This window comes from Neophocaena asiaeorientalis, unplaced genomic scaffold, assembly GCF_003031525.2.
Source record: "Neophocaena asiaeorientalis asiaeorientalis breed wild unplaced genomic scaffold, Neophocaena_asiaeorientalis_V1.1 scaffold152, whole genome shotgun sequence".
Classification (NCBI taxonomy): Eukaryota; Metazoa; Chordata; class Mammalia; order Artiodactyla; family Phocoenidae; genus Neophocaena; species Neophocaena asiaeorientalis.
Window position 1 is genome coordinate 4302394 of NW_020185338.1, and position 26364 is coordinate 4328757.

Sequence of the window (26364 nt, forward strand, 5' to 3'; positions counted from 1 at the left end):
AAAAAAGGATGTTGTTATAAAACACAGGAAACGCAAACTTTCATTTCTGATTAATTAGGAGAAAAACTGTGGCTGCCCTATGCTGAAACGTTGTCAGTTCCACATAATAGGACATTTAAGAACCTGTAATAACTCTGCTTCTTATTTAGTCCAGAATATTTGACAATACTGTATTTTCAACTACAGAGCTAGCTGATGAAGAGATGGAAATTCCAGAGCGTTGAGTCTCTGACATTTAAACAAATCCAAGGTGAGAAAAAGCCAATTAGCAGCATTCAGAATACTACCTTGAGGGGTTTGGTGTTCTTGGCATGTTGGTATCTGGTTTCCTGAGACCACAGAATGGACACCCGACACTGGCCCGTGCAGGGCACTTGGGCTGCCCATGGGGAAAAGGGGAAGTGAATGTGGTCTTGCTTGGCTCCAACTTCTCCGTGGGGCAGACAGTGGAAGAATCTAATCTGCTGATGAAGGGTCCTTTGCATCCACATTTTCCACTTGCTGCAATTTCACTAGTTCAAATAGCAGCTAAACATGGCAGGGAACATTCTGAAATACTGATTTATTTCCCCAGCCTTACTTCCTTTTACCCCATCCCTATTCCCCCTCACACTCAATTAGCCATTTTGCATTTATTGCCTCAAGAGAAGGAATTCTTGGCAGAAAAATATGGGGTTGGGAGGAGAAGACAATCCTAGGTTTAGAGTTTCAAAGGATTCATGCAACTCAGGAGAATGAAAAGGACTGAGGTGCAGACAGTCTGCTTGGAAGAATATCTGTTGAGCTAAAGCAAGTCTTCCGGCCCCCAAGAACAGATGAAAGATTTTTCCTGCCAGCGGGGCTGGGGCTTAGGGTTGTGAGAAGGGAAGTCACAAGAATTCAGATGTGGTGGCCTGATACAGGGACACTGCATCCTGACTGTTTGTACCCTCTCCCCTGCAATCCCTGAGGTGGGGGTGGGATGACAGTTACTCTGCTGAACTGCATGATGTGGGGAGGAGAGTGATCCTGTCTCTCATGTCCAGGGTGAAGTCCAGATAGGAGGCTATCTCAGGACTACATGTGTGAGAGGCCTGAGACAACCTTACCATATTCCCCTGTGCCCAGCACAGAGCTGGTCAGGGCACACGAGGGGTGCACAGAAGTGATGCAAGGACTCAGCCCACCTCATGGCGCTTCCAATGGCCCAGCGTGTCACAGAAGAAGCCTTGTCCCCATTGATGGGGGACAACCCAGGTGAGTCCTGCATGGGTTAACTACTGAGGACCAGAAGGGAATGAGGACATCTCACGAGAGGCCAGCATGCACAGAGGGCAGCCTTGAGAATTGGGGCTTGAGCTAAACCTCTTCAGCCTTACCTACATACAAACTCCCTGGATCCTAGATGGTGTTATGGGCTGACTTGCATCCCCTTACCTCTCTGCCAAAATCCATATGTTGAGGTCCTAATCCCTAGTATGTCATAATGTGACTGTACTTGGAGTTAGGCTCTTTAAAAAGATGACTAAGTTAAAATAAAACTGTTAGCATGGGTCCTAATCCAATCCGATCGGTGGTGTCCTTATAAGAAGAGGAGATTTGGACACACAAAGAGACACCAGGTATGCGCATGCACAGAGGAAAGACCAAGTGAGGACAGAGAGAGTAAGAAGACATCTGTAAGCCAAGGAGAGAGACCTCAGAAGAAACCAACCCTACTGACACCTTGATTTTGGACTTCCAGCCTCTAGAACTGTGAGAAAATAAATTTCTGCTGGTTACACCACCCAGTCTGTGGTGTTTTGTAATGGCAGTCCTAGCAAAGTAAACACAGGCAGAATCCAGAGGAAGAAGACGTAGGATCCTGAATTGACTGTGATTAAGTGTCCACCAGTTTGGTAGAATGGGGTATTGAAATGGAATTTTAGTTGAGTTACAGAAAGATAAAGAATATTTTATTTCTGGCATCTCTGATTATGGCCTGAGATTGGAATCCACTTCATGTGTTTGATCTAAAATGTGTAATTCAACAAACATTTGTTAAGCCTTTGAATAGGACTACTGAGCAAAAATATTTTTCTCATTACTTGTCAAGGAGCCTAAAATGTAACTATTAGATGACTTTTATTTGGGGGGGGGTCTTGAAACTTTTACCAGCAGGCTTCCTTTCTAAGGATGCAAATATATTCCTTGTGTTCGGGCGGGGGGTGGGGGGTGCGGAATATTAAGTTGTCAGATAAAACCTTACTTGGCTTCTACATTATGGCACAGCTCCCTGAGATCCATTGACATCAATGGTTCTCCAAGTATGCTTCTTGGATTAGCAGCATCAATGTCACCTCTGAACATTGGAGAATTAAAATTCTCAGTCTCACCCCAGGCCCGGGGAATCAGAAGCTCTGGGGCTGGAGTTCAGTGATGTGTGTTATAAAAAACACTCCAAGTAGTTTTGATGCCAAAAGTTTTGTTTTTTTTAAGGAACAAAGTTATTTTTTAAAATAAACAAATAAATTTATTTATTTATTTATTTATTTATTTATTTATTTATGGCTGTGTTGGGTCTTTGCGGCTGTGTGAGGGCTTTCTCTAGTTGCTGCGAGCGAGGGCTACTCTTCCTTGCGGTGCGCAGGCTTCTCATTGCAGTGGCTTCTCTTGTTGTGGAGCACGGGCTCTAGGCATGCGGGCTTCAGTAGTTGTGGCTCGTGGGCTCAGTTGCCCAAGGTTTGAGCACAACTGGTGTACAGGATGGTTGCCTGGGTAAGAGACTGTTGGGGTGGGTGGTGGAGAGGCAGGGAGAACAGAACCTCCAAAAAGGGAAGAGTAAGGAAACACTTTATGTTCAAATTCTTGCTTGCTTTTGGTACTTTAACCCTGTCTGAAAGGAAGAAATTTTTCTCTACCCTTCTGTGTTCCTCTGGCTGGTCCAAGAATGAAATTGACATGAGACAGATTAACAGGAGAAAATAAAACAAAAATTTAATAGCATGTATGCACTGGAGAGGCCCAGGAAAACTGAGTAACTCACTAAAATGGCTGAAATCCTCACCTTAAGTATTATCTTCAGCTAAAGACAAAAGAGGATGTTGGGGGTAGTTGTTCAGGACTGCAAAGGGGAGGAAGGCAATTCATATGGAGATAAAAAAGCAAATGTTTGGTAAACAAATGTTTGCTGGGTCGTGCAGAGACAATGGGGCAGGCAGAGGACTCTGATCTCTAGGCTCTGCTGAGTTTCCCCCATCACAGTCCATATTTGCAGATATCTCTGGTGATAGCTCTAATCTGGGAACAGGCCCTTTATCCAAATCCTCTTAGACAGTTAAGGGTGGAGGTAGCAAGAAAAACTTCCCAAGTCTTCTGTTTCTTAAAAATAATCAGTCTAAATCAATTCTCATACCAAAGAGACACATTTTGGGGTGGCAGATTTTGTTCCCCTACAGCCCTATTATCCCTTCATCAGTATTTAAATTCCATTCTGCATCATTGTACCATTAGTTCACTTGGCTCTGCCCTTTTCAAAACAGTTGAGCTAATACAGCCTCTCATTTCAGACTTGTAAATGATTTTAACTTAAAGCTTAAGTCAGAATGTAAGTATAGTAACAGTTAAAATGGAGATATCAAACTAAGGACTAGAGTCTTTAATATCTTAAATACCTTTTCAGAAGATCTAATATGTATTTCATGATGTCTGTAAATTACATATATGCCTTTTAATTCCTTTGTTATACTCATTTATTGAAATAACCAAATTTAAGAAGATTAACTCCAAATAGTTTCCTCTGATGTATTGTGGATGTGCAGACTGCTGATTAGCTTAATTTTTAAAGTCAGGATAAGAAGTGTAAGTCCTTGTGGAATTATCTGTTGAGTTTGCTTATGGTAGGGATAACCAGCTAATCATTTAAGTTTTAGGATCGAAAAAATATTTCATGAACTTAAATTTAACCAAGACATGTACTAATATTTAAGGAGGTTCAATCCAAAGGATAGGGCAGAGAAGTAGAAATGATTGGCAAAAAATTGAGTCAACTGGGGCAGAGGGGCTAGGGACAGACAGGAGGGAGGATCTGAAGCCAGCTTAAGTGTTGTGGGTTCTATGGCATCTGGACTGGGGAAGGCAGGTTCTGTTACCCAGAGCTGTGGGTCATACCAGAATCCACAGAATGAGCAGAGCAGAGCAGAGATTATAGTGAAAACCCAAGAGTGATAGGAATACCTGCCATTTTACAGAAAATAACGTTAAAGTGTTTATTTTCCTTGGTGCTTTTTTAGAGGATGCTAAAGTATCTTTGCAAACGTGCAGTAATTGAGTAAATCCCTTATATCATACCCATTTCTATGAATAAGCCCTCAAAATATTAGTTACTGCAATATTTAATACTACATCATATGAGTGGTTTGCTGAAATGCATCATGGGTAAGTGTTGTGATTTTAAAATATGTTCACAAATTCCTTGGCACCCCTCCTTTCAAGAGGTGGAGCCCAATTTCCCTCCCCTGGAGTGTGGGCTAGACTAAATGACTCATTCCTAGAAAATAAAGCAGAAGTGGTGGTGCACTATTTTGGAGACTAGGTCGGAATAATCCTGGGAATTCCTCCTCATGCTCTCTCTCTCTCTGCTCACTTGGTCTTGAGGGACGCCAGCTGCCCTGTCGTGAGAAAAGGTCCACGTGGTGGGGATCTGAGTGAGCCAACAGTACTGAGTAACCATCTTGGAAATACATCTTCAAGCCTCCAGATAATTACAGCTCCTGCTAACATCCCTACCGCAACCTCACTAGGGATTCTGAGCTAGAACCACTCAGTGAAGGTGATCCAGAATTCCCAACCCACAGAAACTGAGAGATACTAAATATTTGTTGTTTTCAGCTACTGAACTTTGGATACTTTGTGACACAGGAACAGATAACAAATTCAGTATATATATTGTTGAGTTGATGTGAATGTTGTGACATGGAGACTGGGTGCCAGTAGTCCAATGTAGACATAAATTATGAATTTGGGATTAATTCAGGCAATTGTCAGTGTTCAAGAAATTTTCCCTTTTTATAACCAAAATACTCTGTTAACTCTCTGGGTTTATGGCATATACTTAACTCATTTTAAACAAAATTTCCTAATAATCACGGTTACTTATTGCTGATTAAAAGACAACTGTCTGAAAAAAAAAAAAGAAATTTTAATCCTATGGTTTGGACATGCAAGCAGTACAGACAGACAGTAGGTGTATAAGTCAGCTCAGGCTGTCATGACAAAATACCGTAGACTGGGAGGCTTCAACCGTAGAAGCCTTGATTTTCTCATACTTCTGGAGGCTGGAAGTCCAAGATCAAGGTATCTGCCATTCAGTTCCTGGTAGGGTATCTTTTTCTGTCTTGCAGACAGCTGTCTTCTCACTGTGTTCTCACATGGTAGAGGTGGTGGGGTAGAAGGGATGAAGTGAGACAGAGAGAGGATGCGAGGGCGGGGGGCGGGGGGAGAGCCCGCAAGAGCGCACTCTGGTGTCTCTTCTTATAAGGACCCTAATCTTAGTGTATCAGGGCCCCATCCTTATGATCTCATTTAACTTTAATCACCTCCTTATTGTTTCTATCTCCAAATCCAGTCACAATGGGGGTTGGGGCTTCAATATATGAATTTTAGAGGGAAACACTTTAGCCAGTAATCAAAGTCTGAGATGGGGCGGGAAAGCAGGTTGTTGTCCAAATTATCCTCTCCTGAGGTTGGGGAGAAGTGCAGTGAGTGGGGGATGGAAACCAAACAGCATTTGAGGCTTCCATGGGGCCAGAATGCAGGAGGGGGAGGTCTTTCATCCAAACTGTTGGTGTCAAAATCAATTAAGCAAAGTGAGAAGCCAGGGCTGCTGAAGTAGCCTGTGACTGGAGGGATAGAGCCCAAAACAATACTGGCAGTCAGAGTATGGAGACAGGAGTCGGAAATCTAGGGAGGAAGATCACAGCAGTGAATGTAGAACAAGTACTGGCAGGTAATTCTTACAAATAGGCATGAATGCACATGGTGGGGTTATGTTTGCTGCACGCTGGTGCCTGGGACGACTGGCCACTACCGTTCTGTTTCTCCTTGCAGGACACCTCTGACACCCAGTGTGTGTGGGTTTTCATTCCACCAACAACCAGTTCTCCAGTACTCCAGACACCAGCTAGAAGTCCTTCAATTTAGTTCACTTCTGACACTAATTACCTGGAGTACGCACCAGATTCCACAAGGTAAGAGCTCCATCCCACAGGGCTGTTTCCACTTCAGATGCTGGTCACAAGACCTCAGTCTCCAGTACTTTGGACCAACTGGCTGTCATTTGGGGGTTCCCACAACCCACTCCTCAGGTTCAATAATTTGCCAGAATGGCTCTTGGAACTCAGGAAAGCATTTTACTGACATTTACCAGTTTGTTACAACTGAACCACTGTTAGATATTGTTACAGGCTGAATTTTGTCTGCCTCAAATTCATATGTTGAAGCTCTAACCCCAGTGCCTCAGAATGTGACTGTATTTGGAGATAGGGCCTTTATAGATGTGATTAAGTTAAAATGAAATTGTTAGCATGGGCCCTAACCCAATCTGACTGGTATCCTTATAAGAAGAGGAAATTTGGATACACAAAGAGACACCAGGGATGCGCACGCACAGAGGGGAGACCGTGTGAGGATGCAGAGAGATGGTGGCCACCTGCACGCCAAGGAGAGAGACTTCAGAAAAAGCCGAAGTTCCCACCACATTGATGCTGAATTTCAGAACTCTGAGAAAATAAATTTCTGTTGTTTAAACCACTGTTTTGTTGTATTTTGTTATGGCAGCCCCAGCAAAGAGTGGATATCCTTCAATCTCATCTTTAGCAGCCAGAGGCAACCCAGGGCCTGGCATACATGAGATCTGCTCAGTCCAACCCCGGCACCACTGGCCACATGTGGCTATTGTACACTTGACATGAGGCCAATCTGAACTGAGGTGTGCTATCTGTGTAAGACACACTCTAGATTGTTGAAACATTCGTATGGAAAAACCCCCACAAAATCTTTTATTAATATATTTTCATATTGATTACATATTTATCAATAGTATTTTGGATATCTGGGGTTAAATAAAATGTATCATCAAAAATTAATCTCACCTGCTTTTTTTTTTTTAACTTTAATGTGGCTACTAGAAAATTTCAAATTATGTATGTGCTTTGCCTTACATTTGTGGGATGGAATTGTACTAGATGTTTAAAAAAAATCTTTTGAGCCATGGGAACCTCTTGTACTCTTATTTTCTTCATGCCTAAGACTTGAAATTAGGTGGACTCTAGAATTCTTCCCCTGGTAGGAGTGCAGAAAACGGTATTGACGATCCAAAGAAGAACAGACATATCACAGGTGAAATAGGAGGACAGCAAAACTTCCTGGAGTTCCTTTATTGGAACTAATCTATGCATTAACAATTACCAACAGGGACTTCCCTGCCGGTCCAGTGGTTAGGACTCCACGCTTCCACTGTAGTGGGTGTGGGTTCAATCCCTGGTGGGGGAACTAAGATCCCACATGCTGTGCAGTACGGCCAAAAGAAAAACCAAAACCCAAAAACAACAACAAACCCCCCCAAAAAACAATTACCAACAAAAGAACTACAGGTGGTGAAGGCAGTGTTTAAAGTGGGGTAAATGCAGACCCAGAGGCTGAGAATTCTCTGCAGTGATCACATCTGGTCTTGATTATTACCTGGTGTATCAGTCAGGGTTCTCAGCTGCAGACAACAGCACCGTCTTTGGCTAACCTGAGCAAAAATGAAAGACTTAGAAAGAAATCAAGACAAGGCACAGAATTGCTGCTGAGGCTGCAGAACCCGTCTTATGAAATGGGCTAGGGCCAAAGGACTAGAAAGGCAGCCCAGGTCATCCTGCCTGAGCAGTAGGTTAGGATGGCACTACTCACCCTACTGCTCCTGGCACTTGAAGCCCATCTGGTGGAGCCTCTATGCCACCACCTCCTCTGCACTCTGACACTGCTCCAGGGTGCTTTCTCAGCTGTCCATACATCTAATCACTCTTCCAAGATCAAAGTCACAGGTTTGGGGAACTGACTGAGGGAGCTGGGTCACTGGGGCTCTAGAGCCCATGCTGCTGGGGGTGAGACGAGGGAGGATGTGGCGCCTTAACTCCTGAAAGAGGTGGAATCTGCCTCCCACCAAGACTCGCATGAGCGGAACCAGCCACACGGGACATGGATTTGGATGAGTGTAGACAACAAAAACAGAAAAAATATTCAGACCAGTACAAAGACAGGAAGAATCCTTTTCCTCAGGACTGTCTTAGTTTTGTGGAGAGCAATAAACTCAAGAGCTACACTATAGTTAATCTGTATTCTATTTATGTTATTATTTATATAATAAACCCTTTCATAGCATGCAGGATGATTATATATATATATAAATATAAATATGGTGGTCACTCTTCTAAATGTTTCATAAATATTAATTCTGCTAACCTTCATATCAACTTCTCTATCATCATCTCTATTTATGGATGGTTAAACTGAAGCCCAAAGAAGTAAAGTAACTTGGCCAAAATCACACAGCTAGTAGGTGGTAGGAGAGATTTGAAGCTATGTAGTCTGGGGCTCCAGGGCTGATCGTTTAACTACTATACCACACTGCTCCTTACTACAGCAATTTTTATCTGTAGTTATGCCTAAGAAGATGTTTAGTAAGCAATATATAATTTATTCCATCATGTGGGTTCTGTCCTTTGAACCATTTTTACTGCCTTTATATATAAAGCCCTGAGTTTACAGAGAGAAGTCTTTGAATAGCGGGTGATGTAATTAACAACTGCAATCAAGCAACTTACCTACAAGTTGTAAAGATCAGATAAATGACAGATGTTACAGGATAGTTCATGATAAGAAAATACTTCATACTTTTGGCCCCAGAGGACTCTTACTTTAAGAAATGTTTCCAACTTCTTTTATAAATAATTCTTTTTTCTTAACCCCTTATATGATTTTTCAGTGATTTTCTAAAAATCAAACTTTTATTTTGTTGTGTCAAGATATTGAGTCCTATCCAGACCCCTGGTTATACAGGAATTTACTCATGTTTTCTAATAGAACTTGTAAGGTTTCATTTATTTACATTTAGAGCTTTATCCATTTGGCAGTTATACTTATGTGTGGTGTGAGGTGTAGATCTAAAATTTGATCTTTTCCCAAATAGTTATCCAGTTGTCCCAATATCATGTTTTAAAAAGCCCATCCTCTTCCAGTGATTTAAGACACCATCACCACAGTGATTTCTGTTTCTTTAAGTTCAACTTAACAAATATATATTGAGTACACAGCATGGGTTGGACACTGCACTTAAGAAGTACAAAGAAGAAGACTTTCAAGGCCTCTGGCCTTGAACTTGTGGCAGCCTAATTCAGACTTCTAAAAGTAAAGCCATTTCTTAAAGTGAGACAACAGGCTTTATCAATAACGTTTCATTAAAAGGCAAGATCGCTCACTTTTCTCAAGACCATCTGATTTTGATCACTTCAGAAAACTGAGAAATTTGCTGTGGCTGAAGTATAGCTGTGATACTCAGAAACGTTGCTTATTTAAGAGAAAAAGTGTCCTTACTTTTTAAACTCATCTGACTTTTGAGAACTGAGAAATGCTTCTTTCCTACTGTCTGGTGTATATCAGGGACCCTGAAACCACAGAAGAAAGGGAAGCCGAACACACAATCACTTGTCTGATAACGGCCGTTTCCCTTTATCTCATGTCTTGAGCACATCTGAGTGCCGTGCCCAGCAGCTCAAGGATCTCTCTTTCTCAGCTTGTATTTACTGCTTTTTTATTAGAAACTTTTTTTTTTTTTTTTTTTTCCCGGTACGCAGGCCTCTCACTGTTGTGGCCTCTCCCGTTGAGGAGCACAGGCTCCGGACGCGCAGGCTCAGCGGCCATGGCTCACGGGCCCAGCCGCTCCGCGGCATGTGGGATCTTCCCGGACCGGGACACGAACCCGTGTGCCCTGCATCGGCAGGCGGACTCTCAACCACTGCGCCTCCAGGGAAGCCCTATTAGAAACTTTCTCGTCTAATGGTTTCCTGAGCGTAGATTAGAAATTTGCAACAAGAGACATTTTCCCTGGTAAGGAATTACTTTGGTTATGAACTAATGGGAACTAGTGGTACATATTTACTGTTAAATATTCTGTTTCCTCTTTTACAAATATCACACATTGCACAAACATTTGTGGTGTGCCTTCCAAATACAAGGTGCAACAGTGTGTTACAGAATGACATATGCTGGGTTCTGGTTTCAACTTCCCAGTTTCGCTTGTATGGTATTTTTTTCCTCTATTTTCTTCTAGTTACATGATTATGCAGATGTTACATGCATATCCCAGATATAAAATCTCAGGGTTGGTAGGAAGCTTAGCAGTTACTTGATTTATCAGCCACGTCTTGCATCCACTGGTGCTCCGCTCACGTTTAAAATTTTATTAGAACAGATGGATCAGAGTGAGTTCAGAGAAGGTACGTCTATGGAACTTGACTAGTTACTGACTTGAATCACAGAATGGTGATTGTAAGGAAGGTAGTTCAGATAAGTGCTGTATGGGGAAAAGAAGAAATGGAAGAAAACAAGTGGCCAATATACAGGGAACTATATAATTTATCATACAAGCCAGAACATTTTTGAGGGTGAAAGGGATACTATTAATAATTATGTTAGGACAATAGACACAAGCTGGGACTGTCCTTGGTAAATCATAATAGATCTATAGTAATTTAGGAAGATGGAAAGAGTAAGCATACTGTCCATTAAGAACCTAGAGATATCATAAGGGCCTGACGAGTGTGTTTACGGGACTGCCCAGATAAACTTTTCCTCCTGGTATAATCGTAGTCTTGACACTTAAATTTACGTTTGCAGTTAAGGGGCAAAACAATCAGATCTGGGGATCAGAGATGCTTTCTCTGCAGCCTCTCAATAGTCTCTTCAATTTGTTTCAATACCAAGGAAATCAGAAATCTCAGACCAATGCCGGATGTGGCAGGAATCCCAGGACAATCCACAACTTCCCTGCCAATTTAGGGTTATCTGCCTGGAACCATTTCAACTGGCAGCGGCAAGTACCTTATGAAGCAACCAGGATGAAGTTGTTACCAGGATGAAGTTGTTACCAGGATGAAGATCCATGTCAGCTAAGGCTTGCTGAGTGTGTCACACATTCAGCTAAGATTTACTGCCTGTCTGTTGCCTTACTCGTATTTCATTTAATCATATGTCCCCATGCGGCTGCTCTTCTTGCTTCATCTTACGTAAGAGAAGACTCAGGCTCATAAAGCTAAGTGACTCCACCAAGGTGACAGCCGAACAGGGACTAGGACAGAGACTCAAGCCTGCTCCTCTTTCTCGTTCTGCCACGTACTGGCAGGTGGCAGAAGCGCCCGGAGACGTTCGGGGAGGTCCATAGTAGGCCACGCACTGCCCTGCTCCCTTGGCCTTGGACATCCACCTCCCCTTCGATAAAGTGCTCCAGTGGGTGAAGCCGAAGGAGAGGCAGCGAACGGATACACGCGAAGGCTTAACCCGGACCGTGAACTTGGGCCGAGTAGGAAAGGCTCGCTCCGCCCTCCCCCAACATAACGGCGGCTGCGTCAACGAGCTGCGGCCCACACTCAACATGGCGGCGGTGGCGCCAGCGGCCTCCTGCCCTTCTCCATCATGGCGGCAACCGGACCCGCCTCCGCGGGCGCCGGAGTCATGTGACCCACACAATGGCTGAGCACCTACTCCAGGCTTCCTGGAAACGCCAAGTGAAAGCCATGACGGCCGCCGCGGGTTCGGCGGGCCAAGCCGCGGTGCCTCTGCTGCTGTGCGCGCTGCTGGCGCCCGGCAGCGCGTACGTGCTCGACGACTCCGATGGGCTGGGCCGCGAGTTCGACGGCATCGGAGCTGTCAGCGGCGGCGGGGTGAGCAGCGGGGGGTGGGACGCACGGGTGGCGTCAGGGCACAGCTCCGTCTCGCCCCACAAGCCCCCGCGGCGTAGCCCAGCGTTTCGATGCTCTCCCGTTGCGGCCCGGCTCCCGGCGGGCGCCCTTCGCCTGGCTGTCCAGACCCGCCGGCCGCGGGGCTGGAACCTGCGTTTACTGGTTTAAAATGAACCTGTAGAGCCAGTTAGATTTAACAGATCCGGGGGTCCACCGAGTAAGTGACAGGTCTAGATAGCGACAAGGCTGGAGCTCAAACCCTTCCTTTCTCTGGGCAGCGGGGCCTGTGTGTGTGTGCGGTCTCTTCGCCTTGGAGAGGGCACTCTGGGAGGGTCGCTCCAGAGACGGCCAGGGAGCCGAGGAGCATGCGTCTGCTGAAGAGGATGCCCCAGTGGGATGCTTTGGCTGTGCCTCTTCTTTTTTAGGGAGGGGGTTCGGGAGTCCTGGACTAGTACTGCAGGATGCGGTTGGGCTCTTTCAAAGGGTCAAGTACCGAATAAGTTTTTTTTTTTTTTGCGGTACGCGGGCCTCTCACTGTTGTGGCCTCTCCCGTTGCGGAGCACAGGCTCCGGACGCGCAGGTTCAGCGGCCATGGCTTACGGGCCCAGCCGCTCCGCCGCATGTGGGATCTTCCTGGACCGGGGCACGAACCCGCGTCCCTTGCATTGGCAGGCGGACTCTCAACCATGGCGCCACCAGGGAAGCCCCCGGATAAGTTTTTGTTTGGAGGCACAGCAGGTATCTCAAGGCCTCTTTAGGAAGGTGAGAGGCTAGAAACTGTCTGGGACCTTTTTTTTTTTTTTTTCTTTTTCTAATGGCAGCCTACACCAGTTATCAACTGATAGTTTAGGATTGTTTACTGTTGGAGGATTGTTTTCCCCTGGGATGGCAAAGGCCTAAGAGGGTGAGTTGCCCTCTGGAAGGGGCAGTGCCTCATTGGTGGCTATTTATGTGTGTGAGGAGAGGGAAACGATGGGTCACCAGTCAAGATAGTGACTCACCACCGTTAAGATGCATAAGAATCACCTGGTCGTTTGTTTCCATGCAGACTCTGGCCTCCCCGCCAGCTCCCATTCTGACTTTACAGTTCTGGAGTGGGGCCTGAGAATCTGCTTTTTAACAAATGCGCCAGTTCCTTCTCATACTAAATGTTGAGAGAACTATTTTCCTGATTCAAGGATCTCTGGAGCAAGCGGTTTTTTGTTTTTTAAATAAAATTTTAATTTAAAGATAGTTTCTGATTTATAGAAAATTTGCCAAGACAATACAGAGTTCTCATATACCCTGTAGCCAGTTGTCTCCTGTTATCAGCATCCCACATTAGTACGGGACATTTGTCCCAACCAATATTAATTATGTTAATGAAAGTCTGTACTTCCTTTCATATTTCCTTAGTTGTTACCTAATGCTCTTTTTCGGTTTCAGGATCCTATCCAGGATACTAATTGCATTTAATTGGCATGTCTTTTTAGTCTTTTTTAGGCTGTGTCACTTGGGATAAGTTTGTATTGTCTGGGCATTTTAAAATACTTACGTTAAGGGAGACATGAGGGCCATTCCAGCTTAATGCAACGTTTGTGTGGGCACAGCTGGTAATTTCCTTAGTTCCCTAGTCATGCTGATGGGTGGCTCCTAGGCCTGGGAGCTTGCCACAGTAGCTTGATTGTTCTTGGCTCCTAAAAATTTACTTAGTCCTGTCTCATGCTCTTTGTAACCATTGTCTTGTCTTTGTTTTATCCCCTTGTGTTTATAGCTTTTGGGTCCATGGGGTTTATGGTGGCAGATCTTTGGGTGAGAGGGATTTTCTTTTTTGTACCCTAGATCATAGCTAAAACTGATTTTATTTGAAAATGGTAAGGCAGAATTCTTGAATTGGTTGAATGGGTTGTTTGTTGGGTTGAGTCAGATTGGTGCTTGTATCCTTAGATGCAATTCAGAACCAGCTTGAATGCTTGCTTGCTGGGTGGATGTTCTGGGCTGGTCTCAGCCTATTGATAACCAGTGCTTTGGAGGGACTGGTCCTTGTGCTTCTTTTTATTCTTTTTTTTTTTTTAACGTTTTTATTGGAGTATAACTGCTTTACAATGGTGTGTTAGTTTCTGCTTTATAACAAAATGAATCAGTTATACATATGCATATATCCCCATATCTCTTCCCTCTTGCATCTCCCTCCCACCCCCCCTCCCTATCCCACCCCTCTAGCTGTTCACAAAGTACCGAGCTGATCTCCCTGTGCTATGTGGCTACTTCCCATTAGCTATTAATTTTACATTTGATAGTATATGTATGTCCATGCCACTCTCTCACTTTGTCCCAGTTTACCCTTCCCCCTCCCCATGTCCTCAAGTCCATTCTCTAGTAGGTCTGCGTCTTTATTCCCGTCTTGCACCTAGATTCTTCATGACTATTTTTTTTTTCAGATTCCATATATAAGTGTTAGCATGTGGTATTTGTTTTCTCTTTCTGACTTACTTCACTCTGTATGACAGACTCTAGGTCCATCCACCTCACTACAAATAACTCAATTTTGTTCCTTTTTATGGCTAATATTCCACTGTATATATGTTCCACATCTTCTTTATACATTCATCTGATGATGGACACTTAGGTTGCTTCCATGTCCTGGCTATTGTAAATAGAGCTGCAATGAACACTGTGGTACATGACTCTTTTTGAATTATGGTTTTCTCAGGGTATATGCCCAGTAGTGGGATTGAGTTTTCCCAGCACCACTTATTGAAGAGGCTGTCTTTTCTCCATTCTATATTCTTGCCTCTTTTATGAAAGATAAGGTGACCATATGTGCATGGTATTATCTCTGGGCTTTCTATTCTGTTCCATTGATCTATATTTCTGTTTTAGTGCCAGTACCATACTGTCTTGATTACTGTAGCTTTGTAGTATAGTCTGAAGTCCAGGAGCCTGCTTCCTACAGCTCCGTTTTTCTTTCTCAAGATTGCTTTGGCTATTTGGGGTCTTTTGTGTTTCCATACAAATTGTGAAATTTTTTGTTATAGTTCTGTGAAAAATATCAGTTGTAGTTTGATAGGGATTGCATTGAATCTGTAGATTGTTTTGGGTAGTATACTCATTTTCACAATGTTGATTCTTCCAATCCAAGAACATGGTATATCTCTCCATCTATTTGTATCATCTTTAATTTCTTTCATCAGTGTCTTATAATTTTCTGCATACAGGTCTTTTGTCTCCTTAGGTAGGTTTATTCCTAGGTATTTTATTGTTTCTGTTGCAGTGGTAAATGGGAGTGTTTTCTTAATTTCACTTTCAGGTATTTCATCGTTAGTGTATAAGAATGCAAGAGATTTCTGTGCATTACTTTTGTATCCTGCTACTTTACCTAATTCATTGATTAGTTCTAGCAGTTTTCTGGTAGCATCTTTAGGATTCTCTGTGTATAGTGTCATGTCATCTGCAAACAGTGACAGCTTTGCTACTTCTTTTCCCATTTGGATTCCTTTTATTTCTTTTTCTTCTCTGATTGCTGTGGCTACAACTTCCAAACCTATGTTGAATAAAAGTGGTGAGAGAGGGCAACCTTGTCTTGTTCCTGATCTTAGTGGAAATGGTTTCAGTTTTTCACCATTGAGGATGATGTTGGCTGTGGGTTTGTCATATATGGCCTTTATTATGTTGATGTAAGTTCCCTCTGTGCCTACTTTCTGGAGGTTTTTTATCATAAATCGGTGTTGAATTTTGTCAAAAGCTTTCTGTGCATCTATTGAGATGATCATATGGTTTTTTTCCTTCAATTTGTTAATATGGTGTATCACATTAATTGATTTTGCATATATTGAAGAATATACATTCTTGCATTCCTGGGATAAACCCCACTTGATCATGGTGTATGATCCTTTTAATGTGCTGTTGGATTCTGTTTGCTAGTATTTTGTTGAGGTTTTTTGCATCTATGTTTATCAGTGATACTGGTCTGTAGTGGGTTTTTTTTTTTGTGACATCTTTTTCTGGTTTTTGTATCAGGGTGATGGTGGCCTCGTAGAATGAGTTTGGGAGTGTTCCTCTCTCTGCTGTTTTGGAAGAGTTTGAGAAGGATGGGTGTTAGCTCTTCTCTAAATGTTTGATAGAATTTGCCTGTGAAGCCATCTACTCCTGGGCTTTTGTTTATTGGAAGATTTTTTTTTTTTTGCGGTAGCGGGCCTCTCACTGTTGTGGCCCCTCCCATTGTGGAGCACAGACTCCGGACGCGCAGGCCCAGCGGCCATGGCTCACGGGCCCAGCCGCTCCGCGGCATGTGGGATCCTCCCAGACCGCAGCACAAACCCGTGTCCCCTGCAATGGCAGGCAGACTCTCAGCCACTGCGCCACCTGGGAAGCCCATATTGGAAGATTTTTAATCACAGTTTCAATTTCAGTGCTTGTGATTGGTCTGTTCATATTTTCTGTTTCTTCTTGGTTCAGTCTCGGAAGGTTGTGCATTTCTAAGAGTTTGTCCATTTCTTCCAGGTTGTCCATTTTATTGGCTTAGAGTTGCTTGTAGTAATCTCTCATGATCCTTTGTATTTCTGCAGTGTCAGTTGTTACCTCCCCTTTTTCCTTATCTAATTCTATTGATTTGAGTTTTCTCCCTTTTTTTCTTAATGATTCTGGCTAATGCTTTATCAATTTTGTTTATCTTCTCAGAGAATCAGATTTTAGTTTTATTGGTCTTTGTTATCGTTTCCTTCATTTCTTTTTCATTTATTTTTGATCTGATCTTTATGATTTCTTTCCTTTTGCTAACTTATGGTTTTTTTCCTTCTTCTTTAATTGCGTTAGGTATAATGTTAGGTTGTTTATTTGAAATGTTTCTTGTTTCTTAAGGTAGGATTGTATTGCTATAAACTTCCCTCTTAGAACTGCTTTTGCTGCATCCCATAGGTTTTGGGTTGTTGTGTTTTTATTGTCATTTGTTTCTAGGTATTTTTTGATTTCCTCTTTGGTTTCTTCAGTGATCTCTTGGTTATTAAGTAGTGTATTGTTTAGCCTCCATGTGCTTGTATTTTTTTTTTTTTTTTTTGCGGTATGCGGGCCTCTCACCGTCGCGGCCCCTCCCGTCGCGGAGCAACAGGCTCCGGACGCGCAGGCCCAGCGGCCACGGCCCACGGGCCCAGCCGCCCCGCGGCACGCGGGACCCTCCCACACCGGGGCCCGAACCCGTGTCCCCTGCATCGGCAGGCGGACTCCCAACCACTGCGCCACCAGGGAAGCCCTGTGCTTGTATTTTTTTTTTTTTTTGCGGTATGCGGGCCTCTCCCCGTCGCGGCCCCTCCCGTCGCGGAGCAACAGGCTCCGCACGCGAAGGCCCAGCGGCCACGGCCCACGGGCCCAGCCGCCCCGCGGCACGCGGGACCCTCCCACACCGGGGCCCGAACCCGTGTCCCCTGCATCGGCAGGCGGACTCCCAACCACTGCGCCACCAGGGAAGCCCTGTGCTTGTATTTTTTTTTTTTTTTGCGGTATGCGGGCCTCTCCCCGTCGCGGCCCCTCCCGTCGCGGAGCAACAGGCTCCGCACGCGAAGGCCCAGCGGCCACGGCCCACGGGCCCAGCCGCCCCGCGGCACGCGGGACCCTCCCACACCGGGGCCCGAACCCGTGTCCCCTGCATCGGCAGGCGGACTCCCAACCACTGCGCCACCAGGGAAGCCCTGTGCTTGTATTTTTTACATACTTTTTCCTGTAATTGATATCTAATCTCATAACATTGTGGGCAGAAAAGATACTTGATACAACTTCAATTTTCTTAAATTTACCAAGGCTTGACTTGTGATCCAAGATATGATCTATCCTGGAGAATGTTCCATGAGCACTTGAGGAAAAAGTGTATTATGTTGTTTTGGGGTGGAATGTCCTATAAATATCAATTAAGTCTATGTTGTTTAATGTATCATTTAAAGCTTGTCTTCCCTTATTTATTTTCATTTTGGATGATCTGTCCACTGGTGAAAGTGGGGTGTTAAAGTCCCCTACTATGATTGTGTTACTGTCATTTCCCCTTTTATGGCTGTTACCGGGGTGAGTCTGCGGCGGCAGAGGCCACTGTGATGTTGCACCAGCCGGAGGCGCGCCGTGCGTTCTCCCTGGGAAGCTGTACCTGGGTCACGGGACCCTGGCAGCGGCGGGCTGCACAGGCTCCTGGGAGGGCAGGTGTGGATAGTGACCTGTGGTTGCACACGGGCTTCTTGGTGGCTGCAGCAGCAGCCTTAGCCCATCTCTGGGGTCCGCGCTTTTAGCCGCGGCTTGCGCCCGTCTCTGGAGCTCCTTTAAGTAGAGCTCTTAATCCTCTCTCCTCGCGCACCAGGAAACAAAAAGGCAAACAAAGAAAAAGTCTCTTGCGTTTTCGGTAGTTACAGACCTTTTCCCGGACTCCCTCCTGGCTAGCTGTGGCCCACTAGCCCCCTTCAGGCTGACTTAACCCACTGTGTTTGGGGGCTGCAGGTTTGTAGTTCCTGTTGTTTTTGGTGTTTGCCTCCAATGACTAAGGTTGGTTCAGTGGGTTGTGTAGGCTTCCTGGTGGAGGGAACTAGTGCCTGTGTTCTGGTGGATGAGGCTGGATCTTGTCTTTCTGGTGTGCAGGCCCATGTCTGATGGTGTGTTTTGGGGTGTCTGTGACCTATTATGATTTTAGGCAGCCTCTCTGCTAATGGGTGGGGTTGTGTTCCTGTCTTGCTAGTTGTTTGTCAAAGGATGTCCAGCACTGTAGCTTGCTGGCCATTGAGTGGAGCTGGGTCTTGCTAAGATGGAGAGCTCTGGGAGATTTTTGCTGTTTGATAATACGTGGAGCTGGGAGTTCTCTGGTGGACCAATGTCTCGAACTTGGCTCTCCTACGTCAGAAGCACAGCCCTGATGCCTGACTGGAGCACCAAGAGCCTGTCATCCACACGGCTCAGAATAAAAGGGAGAAAAGAAAGAAAGAAAGAAAAAGATAAAATAAATAAAGTAAGATTAAATTAAAAAGTTATTAAAATAAAAAACAAAAAATTATTTAAAAAATTTTAAAGTAATTTAAAAAAAAGAAAGAAGAAAACAACCAAACCAGAAAGCAAATCCACCAATGATAGCAAGTGCTGAAGTTTATTAAAAAGAGAAAAGAAAAAAAAAAAAAAGGACAGAACCCCAGGACAAATGGTAAAAGCAAAGCTATACAGACAAAATCACACACAGAATCATACGCATACACACTGACAATAAGAGAAAAAGGGAAAAAAAAAATTACTCCCCAAATCCACCTCTTCAATTTGGGGTGATTCATTGCCTGTTCACGTATTCCACAGATGCAGGGTACATCAAGTTGATTGTGGAGCTTTAATCCGCTGCTTCTGTGGCTGCTGGGAGAGATTTCCCTTTCTCTTCTTTGTTCGCACAGCTCCCGGGGTTCACCTTTGGATTTGGCCCCGCCTCTGCGTGTAGGTCGCCTGAGGGCGTCTGTTCTTCGATCAGACAGGATAGGGTTAAAGAAGCAGTTGATTCGGGGGCTCTGGCTCACTCAGGCCGGGGAGAGGGAGGGGTACGGATCCGGGGTGAGTCTGCGGCGGCAGAGGCCACTGTGATGTTGCACCAGCCGGAGGCGCGCCGTGCGTTCTCCCTGGGAAGCTGTACCTGGGTCACGGGACCCTGGCAGCGGCGGGCTGCACAGGCTCCTGGGAGGGCAGGTGTGGATAGTGACCTGTGGTTGCACACGGGCTTCTTGGTGGCTGCAGCAGCAGCCTTAGCCCATCTCTGGGGTCCGCGCTTTTAGCCGCGGCTTGCGCCCGTCTCTGGAGCTCCTTTAAGTAGAGCTCTTAATCCTCTCTCCTCGCGCACCAGGAAACAAAAAGGCAAACAAAGAAAAAGTCTCTTGCGTTTTCGGTAGTTACAGACCTTTTCCCGGACTCCCTCCTGGCTAGCTGTGGCCCACTAGCCCCCTTCAGGCTGTGTTCACGCAGCTCCCTCCCACTGGTGCAGGTCCCGTCCCTATTCTTTTGTCTCTGTTTTTTCTTTTTTCTTTTGCCCTACCCAGGTACATGGGGAGTTTCTTGCCTTTTGGGAGGTCTGAGGTCTTCTGCCAGCGTTCAGTAGGTGTTCTGTAGGAGCTGTTCCACATGTAGATGTATTTCTGATGTATTTGTGGGCAGGAAGGTGATCTCCACGTCTTACTCTTCTGCCATCTTGAAGCTCCTCTCTGTGCTATTTACCATGATTGCAAGATGCCCTCAGTGATAACCGTCAGAAAACCTTGAAAATAAAAAGTTTATTACTCACAGGTCCTGGAAAGCACATGGCACACCTGGGCCACACAGGGAGGTTGTAGGTAGAGAGGGGGGTGTGGGCCTGGGGTTCTGCTTTCATTAGGGTCAAGGGTGAGGCCTAGGGTTTTGTGGGCTCACTTTTTATTGGTGAGTTCAAAACTTAAGAGTAGAAAATTAAAGTGCAGGAAGAGAAAAAAAAATGACCCTAATGATGGTCAGTTATCGAAATCAACCAAGATCTCAAGCAAAGAATCCCCCCCACCCCCTCCCGCCAACCCCAGCCTGGCTCTTTATCTAGTTCTGTGGCTGGCAGTGTGTTTATTTGAGATAGCTATCTCTAAAATGGATAACTCTGGAGTGGATGCCTTGCAATCAAAGCTTAAGTCCTGCCCTTCCATTACAAAAAAGGAAAAACCAACTGTTGGGGATTACACTACAATCCACCCTTGATGCCTAGGCATCAGAGTCAGTGGTGAGGACGTTAACTGCCTGAGTAGCTGATTTACTAAAAGTCAGGGATAGGGCATGTTGTAACCTAGAAAGGATTTTAGTAGCACTCCTATAATAATTATATTGAACAAGCAGTAGTCCTGAAATCCAGCTGGTAGCCATTGACCCAAGCTTAAAGGGTCATACCTTGAAAAGAGATCAGTGATGTTGGGGCCCTAGGGATCCATTCAAAGATTAGATAATGTTATGATTAATATCTTGGGACATCTGGTGTAAGTAGGTTTGAATCTGTGCTGAGTTGGTGGATTGCTCCATATCGCACCCAACCACTGTCTTAGAATAGGTCAGTTCAATTAATGGATTGTGTCTCATTTGAGGAGGCAGCGATGCAGGTGTGTTTATAAAGTTAGGCCTCTATGGTGCAAATATTTGATTCAGGTTATTTCATAAGAGGCATTTCTATGGAAACAAAAGAAAAACAATGGTTAGTGGTTGGAGCAGATTATAAACCTAGTCTGAGGCCTGAGGGTAGCCAGTTGAGATTTCTAGATGTAGGACTTGAAGCATATTCAGATGGGGTGGGGACAGATGGTGGCAATCATAGATTTTCCTGGTTTGTAGTCTGAATATCTCTGGTGGTGGGGGGGTTCTTTCTGAGTGGTCCATGCAGCAAGAGGCGCAAAGATTGTTCATACATGAACTGTTGTAGTGATTTCTCTGGAGTTTATATCTAGTTGTCCCACTTTAGCTTGCATGGCTTCAGGAAAAGGGCAATTTTAGTTCTCAATAATTCCAAGTCAGAAAGGTGGGAAAAAGTTGGAAACAATATCTGGAGAGTTGTAGCCAGATATTAGAGGAAGTGAGAAGAATTCAGTATTCAGTCCAGTTTACAGGTAGAAAACAAACCTCAAAGGCAATTAACAGGACTAAAATCTGATATCCACAGGGTGTCCTATAGTTTCCCCTTCCCCCCACCTTTTATCAGAGATAACCCAAATAAGGCTAATTTACTTGCAAAATAAGTCTGGCCTGATTATTTAATAATTAATTAATTTATTATTTATTAAGTGCAACAAGAATAGTGATAGACCCTATAGGCTCTTTCAGGTATACTCTGCTGGACCTTCACACAAGGAATCACAGATTGGACTCTTAGAAGTCTCTCTTAAGGTAGGAAGCCAAGCTATGAGCTTACCATCAGACCTTCCCTGCAGTACTGATAGATTTGGGTGAATTCCTTTCTTCTCGAGATCCACCGAATATCCTGAGGTTCCTACATCTGCCAGGAAGCGACCTTCCTTACTCACCTGGTAAGGCTTCTGTAAGCAAGTTGCCAGGCTGATTTTTCCAAGGAGCTTTATTGGCTCCATAAGTCAAGTTTAGTTCCTTAAATCTGTCTGGTCATATCTGAGTCTATGTTCATCTCTCTCAGATATGACATTCCAGTTAAAACCTTAGTAATATAATCAGTGTTTCCAATTGTGTCCTGTTACAAGGAGGACAGATTCTTAGGAACTTATGCAAATAAATATATTGCTATGAAAATGAGAATACTCACTAAGAGTTTCTAAATTCTGAAGGGATCAGGTAGGGAGAAGTTTGTTTTATCTTTGTTTATAAGGGTACACTTTACCAAATTGCTGTAAGTCATAGACAGCTTAGGAAAACGGGTTTCCTTAAGTCTGGGGGAAAAAAAACCGTTCAAGAACTAATAATGTTTCAGATAAAAAATCATAAAAATTATAATTATCCTCATCAGTTCATTCAGTTCCTTGTAATTAATTCTGATTGATCTTGATCTTTAGTTAGCAGTTTTATGAATCTTTTTTTTTTTTTTTTGCGGTACGCGGGCCTCTCACTGTTGTGGGCCTCTTCCACCGCGGAGGACAGACTCTGGACGCGCAGGCTCAGCGGCCATGGCTCACAGGCCCAGCCGCTCCGTGGCATGTGGGGTCTTCCCGGACCGGGGCACGAACCCGTGTCCCCTGCATCGGCAGGCGGACTCTCAACCACTGCACCACCAGGGAAGCCCTGAATCTTTTTTTACCTTAGAGTTCTGTAAATTCTTACCCAGTTGAGCAGTATGATCTGAAAATTATCAGAATCCTGTACTTTAAGTTAGAGTCCTTTTCACAAGTCTTCTTGAAGATGAAGCACTTTTCAAAGAACACTTTTGCAAAAGCATCAGAGTAAATAATTGTCTGTAAATGACAAAAAGACTTAAACACGACCATGTTAAAGATCTGATAAAGTTTATTATAATGCAAATGACAAGGAAATTAGGTTATTTCTGTGACATACAACATTTTAAGTTAATAACTAGAATTACAAGTGATAACATTATACCAGGATATAGCAGGTATCTAGGAATTTTATGTAATTTCTGGAACACATATATTAGTAACATATATCAATACAAATAAAACCTAAAGAAGGTTTAGTATTATGTCTTTGACAGTGCTTCCCATGCAATTTAACATACCAAAAAAGCCTAATTAGTTTAACGTCTGTCTTTATAAGGAGAAAGACCACATCTTTTGAGATGTTCCAGGGCCCATCTGGAAAATCTCAAAGTTATTTTGAGGTCAGAAAGACTTCATTTAGAATTTGATTTTGGGAAGTTTGTCAAAATATCAAAAGCTGTTAAAACACTTGATTAAATAGGATTGTTGGTCACTGTGAAATAATACTTAGTTATCCATTTAACCAAAATCACAAGAACTTCACAGGCAAATACATAAAGTTACTTATTTTAATCCCAGTTTAACCCCCACCCCCCCCAAACACACAACCTTAGCTCTTTTAATAGAGAAGACTCACTTTTTTTTTAAGTAATTAAATAAAGATAATGTGAAGCATAGAATATTATTTTGATAAAACACAGAATCTTTATTTCCTAGGCAGGTTACTTAAAAGGTAAAGAAAAACCTTTCACAGGTTTATCAAGAGCAGACCAATAGTCTAATAAAAATTTGTCTTCTTAGCAGATGAAAGATAATTAAGTTTTAGTTTTACATAAGTATGCTATTAAAGTTTATTTTAAAAAATCCTTAAAATAAATTTATTTCATTTTTAGCTAGCTTGACTACACAGGTAAAATTCCCTCTCTTCTCTCTCTCTCTTTCCCCAGCTTCTATATCCATTCATTTTGTCTACTTTAGGACAAAATTACTTTCATTTCCCTAACAAAAATACATCTCCCTACCTCATACCTTTCCTTAGCCAAAATACATCCTACTTTCCTTGATAGAATTGTTTCCCTTATTATTTCCAGTATTTTAATTACATATATTAGTTAGAATGCTTGACTCTTATAAACCTTAATTTCTAGTGAAAACTAGGAAGTAAACAATTGTGAACTGTTACACCAGTATCCTGTAGGTTGGCAAATTTATGAATATATTTTATAATTTCTAGAAGCATATGCTTCTTTTTTGGTACAGTTTTTCATTGTAGCACAAGACATGTTTTCTAACAGATCTAAATATCTTTTGTTTCTCTGTGATAAGAAACCAAAAGTAGATAAACCTATGTTCAGTAATTAATGTTTTAGCATTTTATATTATTTGGAAATTATCTATATATTTAATTAATGTCCATCATTTAACTTAGCAAAACTCTAAGGTTTCAAGTTACCGACGAGATTTGGGTGACTATTTTTAAGTAGACGTACCAGAAAACATAATTATTTTTGAAAAGTGGATGCTTTGGTGATCAGAGATTAAGTTTTGCATTTGCATTACAAGAAGGAAAAGCCAGTGGATAACTTGGTCTGATCACAGATCTGACCTTCTACTGTGGAAAAAAAAAATCTTTTCCCTAACCCAGCTGATTTTTACATTTTTATTTTCTAATGTTGCAACCTTACTCATAGATGCTGGTGCATATTTCAAGGTAAACAGTAGACTAATGGGCTAATGTATTTATTCTTTACTACTACCATTCTCCTTTCTATTTTTGTGGTTTAAACCTGGAATAGCCAGTATTTCTTAAAATGAGGACTCATAATGTCCTAATATCTTTACTTTGATATTAAATCCATTGTTTAACTTGCTGAAAATGGAAATGTTTTGTTATTTTATGTTTATTAACTCAGTTTAAAATGAGAAGAATTGTTTCGTAACTCAGAATAGGAGACTGTTATCTGTTCTAATAGTGTCCTTATGTGTAATGCATCACTCATCTTAGAAGTTCGGTAAATACGATTGGATGAAAATGGTTGCAAGACTATATTTGTACACCACTTTAAGCTTCTTTCTGAAGTCCCTGGTACCTAGCACAGTTTGTGGCAATAAGTGTTTGGAATCTTCATATTTGATAGGGAAGGCAGTATGGTGTACGTGGACTGAAGAGCAGATTGCTAGGGATCTGTTCTGGGCCCTGCCACTCACTGTACAGCCTTGGGCAGGTTATTTAACTTCCCTGTATCTCAGGTTTTTTTCTGGGGACACAGTGATACCTACCTGGTAGGAACATTGTGAGGATAGATGTCAAAGCACAGGATGGCATCTGTCACACGACTAATTTTGGTTAATATCATTCTGTTTCATAGATTAGTGGGGAGGAAGTTATTCCAAGGATTTTAAATGAAAAACGTGTTCCAGTTTGGGTATACAATGCCTGCCATTTGTTGAGAGCTTACTATGTTCCAGCTACTGTGCTAAGGCTTCCTGGGCTGCTTGTAAAGAGCTCCAGGCCTTATTCAGGGAGCGTGATTAGTAATTTGGTAATTTGCTATTGCTTAATGGTACCTTTCAACGTTTGGCTGTACTGCTCCTAGCTGACTATTGCCGTTGACTAAGGCTTTTGCATTGGGTGTGACTGTAGGCTTGCAATAGAGTCATGATGTGGTGTGGTTACTCAAAGTTGGCCCTTTCTGTGTTAGGGATAGAAGAGCACAGAGAGCAAAATAACCCCCAAACAGTGAAACACACTGTTCTAACAACAATGTGTATCGTTAGCATAATGCAGAGTAGGCAGCATTGTTTACCTTGGGTCAAGGATAGGCTAGTGTGCGTATACAGCATTCATTCACTTTAATATTTGAGCCTCTGCTAGTCTGTAAGCTCTTTGAGAAAGTGACTCTATGTTTAAAAACAATTCGTGTATACAGTGCCTGTCAATTCTTGAGAGCTTACTATGTGCCAGCTACTGTGCTAAGTCCTCTACATATACTTTATTTTAGTCTTGGGACAGCTGAATGAAGAAGATAACCCACTTTATGATAAATTGCCCTTGGTCACATTGCTTGTAAATGATGTAATCAGGATACCAGCTTCATGGATGCAAAGCCTATATTATGCTGCCTGTGCAGTGCAACCAATGATAACATAAAAGATATTAAATAAATGGTTATTGAATAATAGACTAAATGAGGATATGAACTTGAATAAGACACAGTCCTTGTCCTCAGGGAACTTAGAGGTGAAACAGAAAAGTAAAGCAGTGATGAGAGTGCAGGGATAGAAGAGTTATGGCAGCCATGTGGACCTTGTGCCGAGGGAGTCCACAGTCCAATCTGCATCAGTGGTGTCCGACCCTTTTGGCACCAGGGACGGGTTTCATGGAAGACAATTTTCCCGTGGACCGGGGGAGGGGGATGGTTTCGGGATGATTCAAGCGCGATACATTTATTGTGCATTTTATTTCTGTTATTATTACATTGTAATATATAATGAAATAATTATACAACTCACCATAATGCTGACAGGAG

At 43.1% G+C, this 26364-nt stretch overlaps 1 protein-coding gene across 7 annotated transcripts in view; it reads left to right on the forward strand.

Annotated features, from left to right (window-relative positions):
* The first annotated feature begins 11720 nt into the window (after positions 1–11720).
* The window catches only part of GALC (galactosylceramidase), an 84661-nt gene continuing 70017 nt past the window's right edge, over positions 11721–26364 (forward strand). For 3 of the 7 annotated variants that reach the window (XR_003002038.1, XR_003002039.1, XM_024736268.1), the window contains exon 1: positions 11721–11939. Coding sequence is in view for 1 of the 7 variants with exons in the window: in XM_024736268.1 (XP_024592036.1) it covers positions 11745–11939 (195 nt within the window). In the remaining 6 variants the exon portion in view is untranslated. Of the gene's footprint in view, positions 11940–12046; positions 12175–12794; positions 12862–26364 lie in introns of those variants that run through there. The other 4 variants (XM_024736269.1, XM_024736271.1, XM_024736273.1 and 1 more) reach the window with 3 other exon arrangements.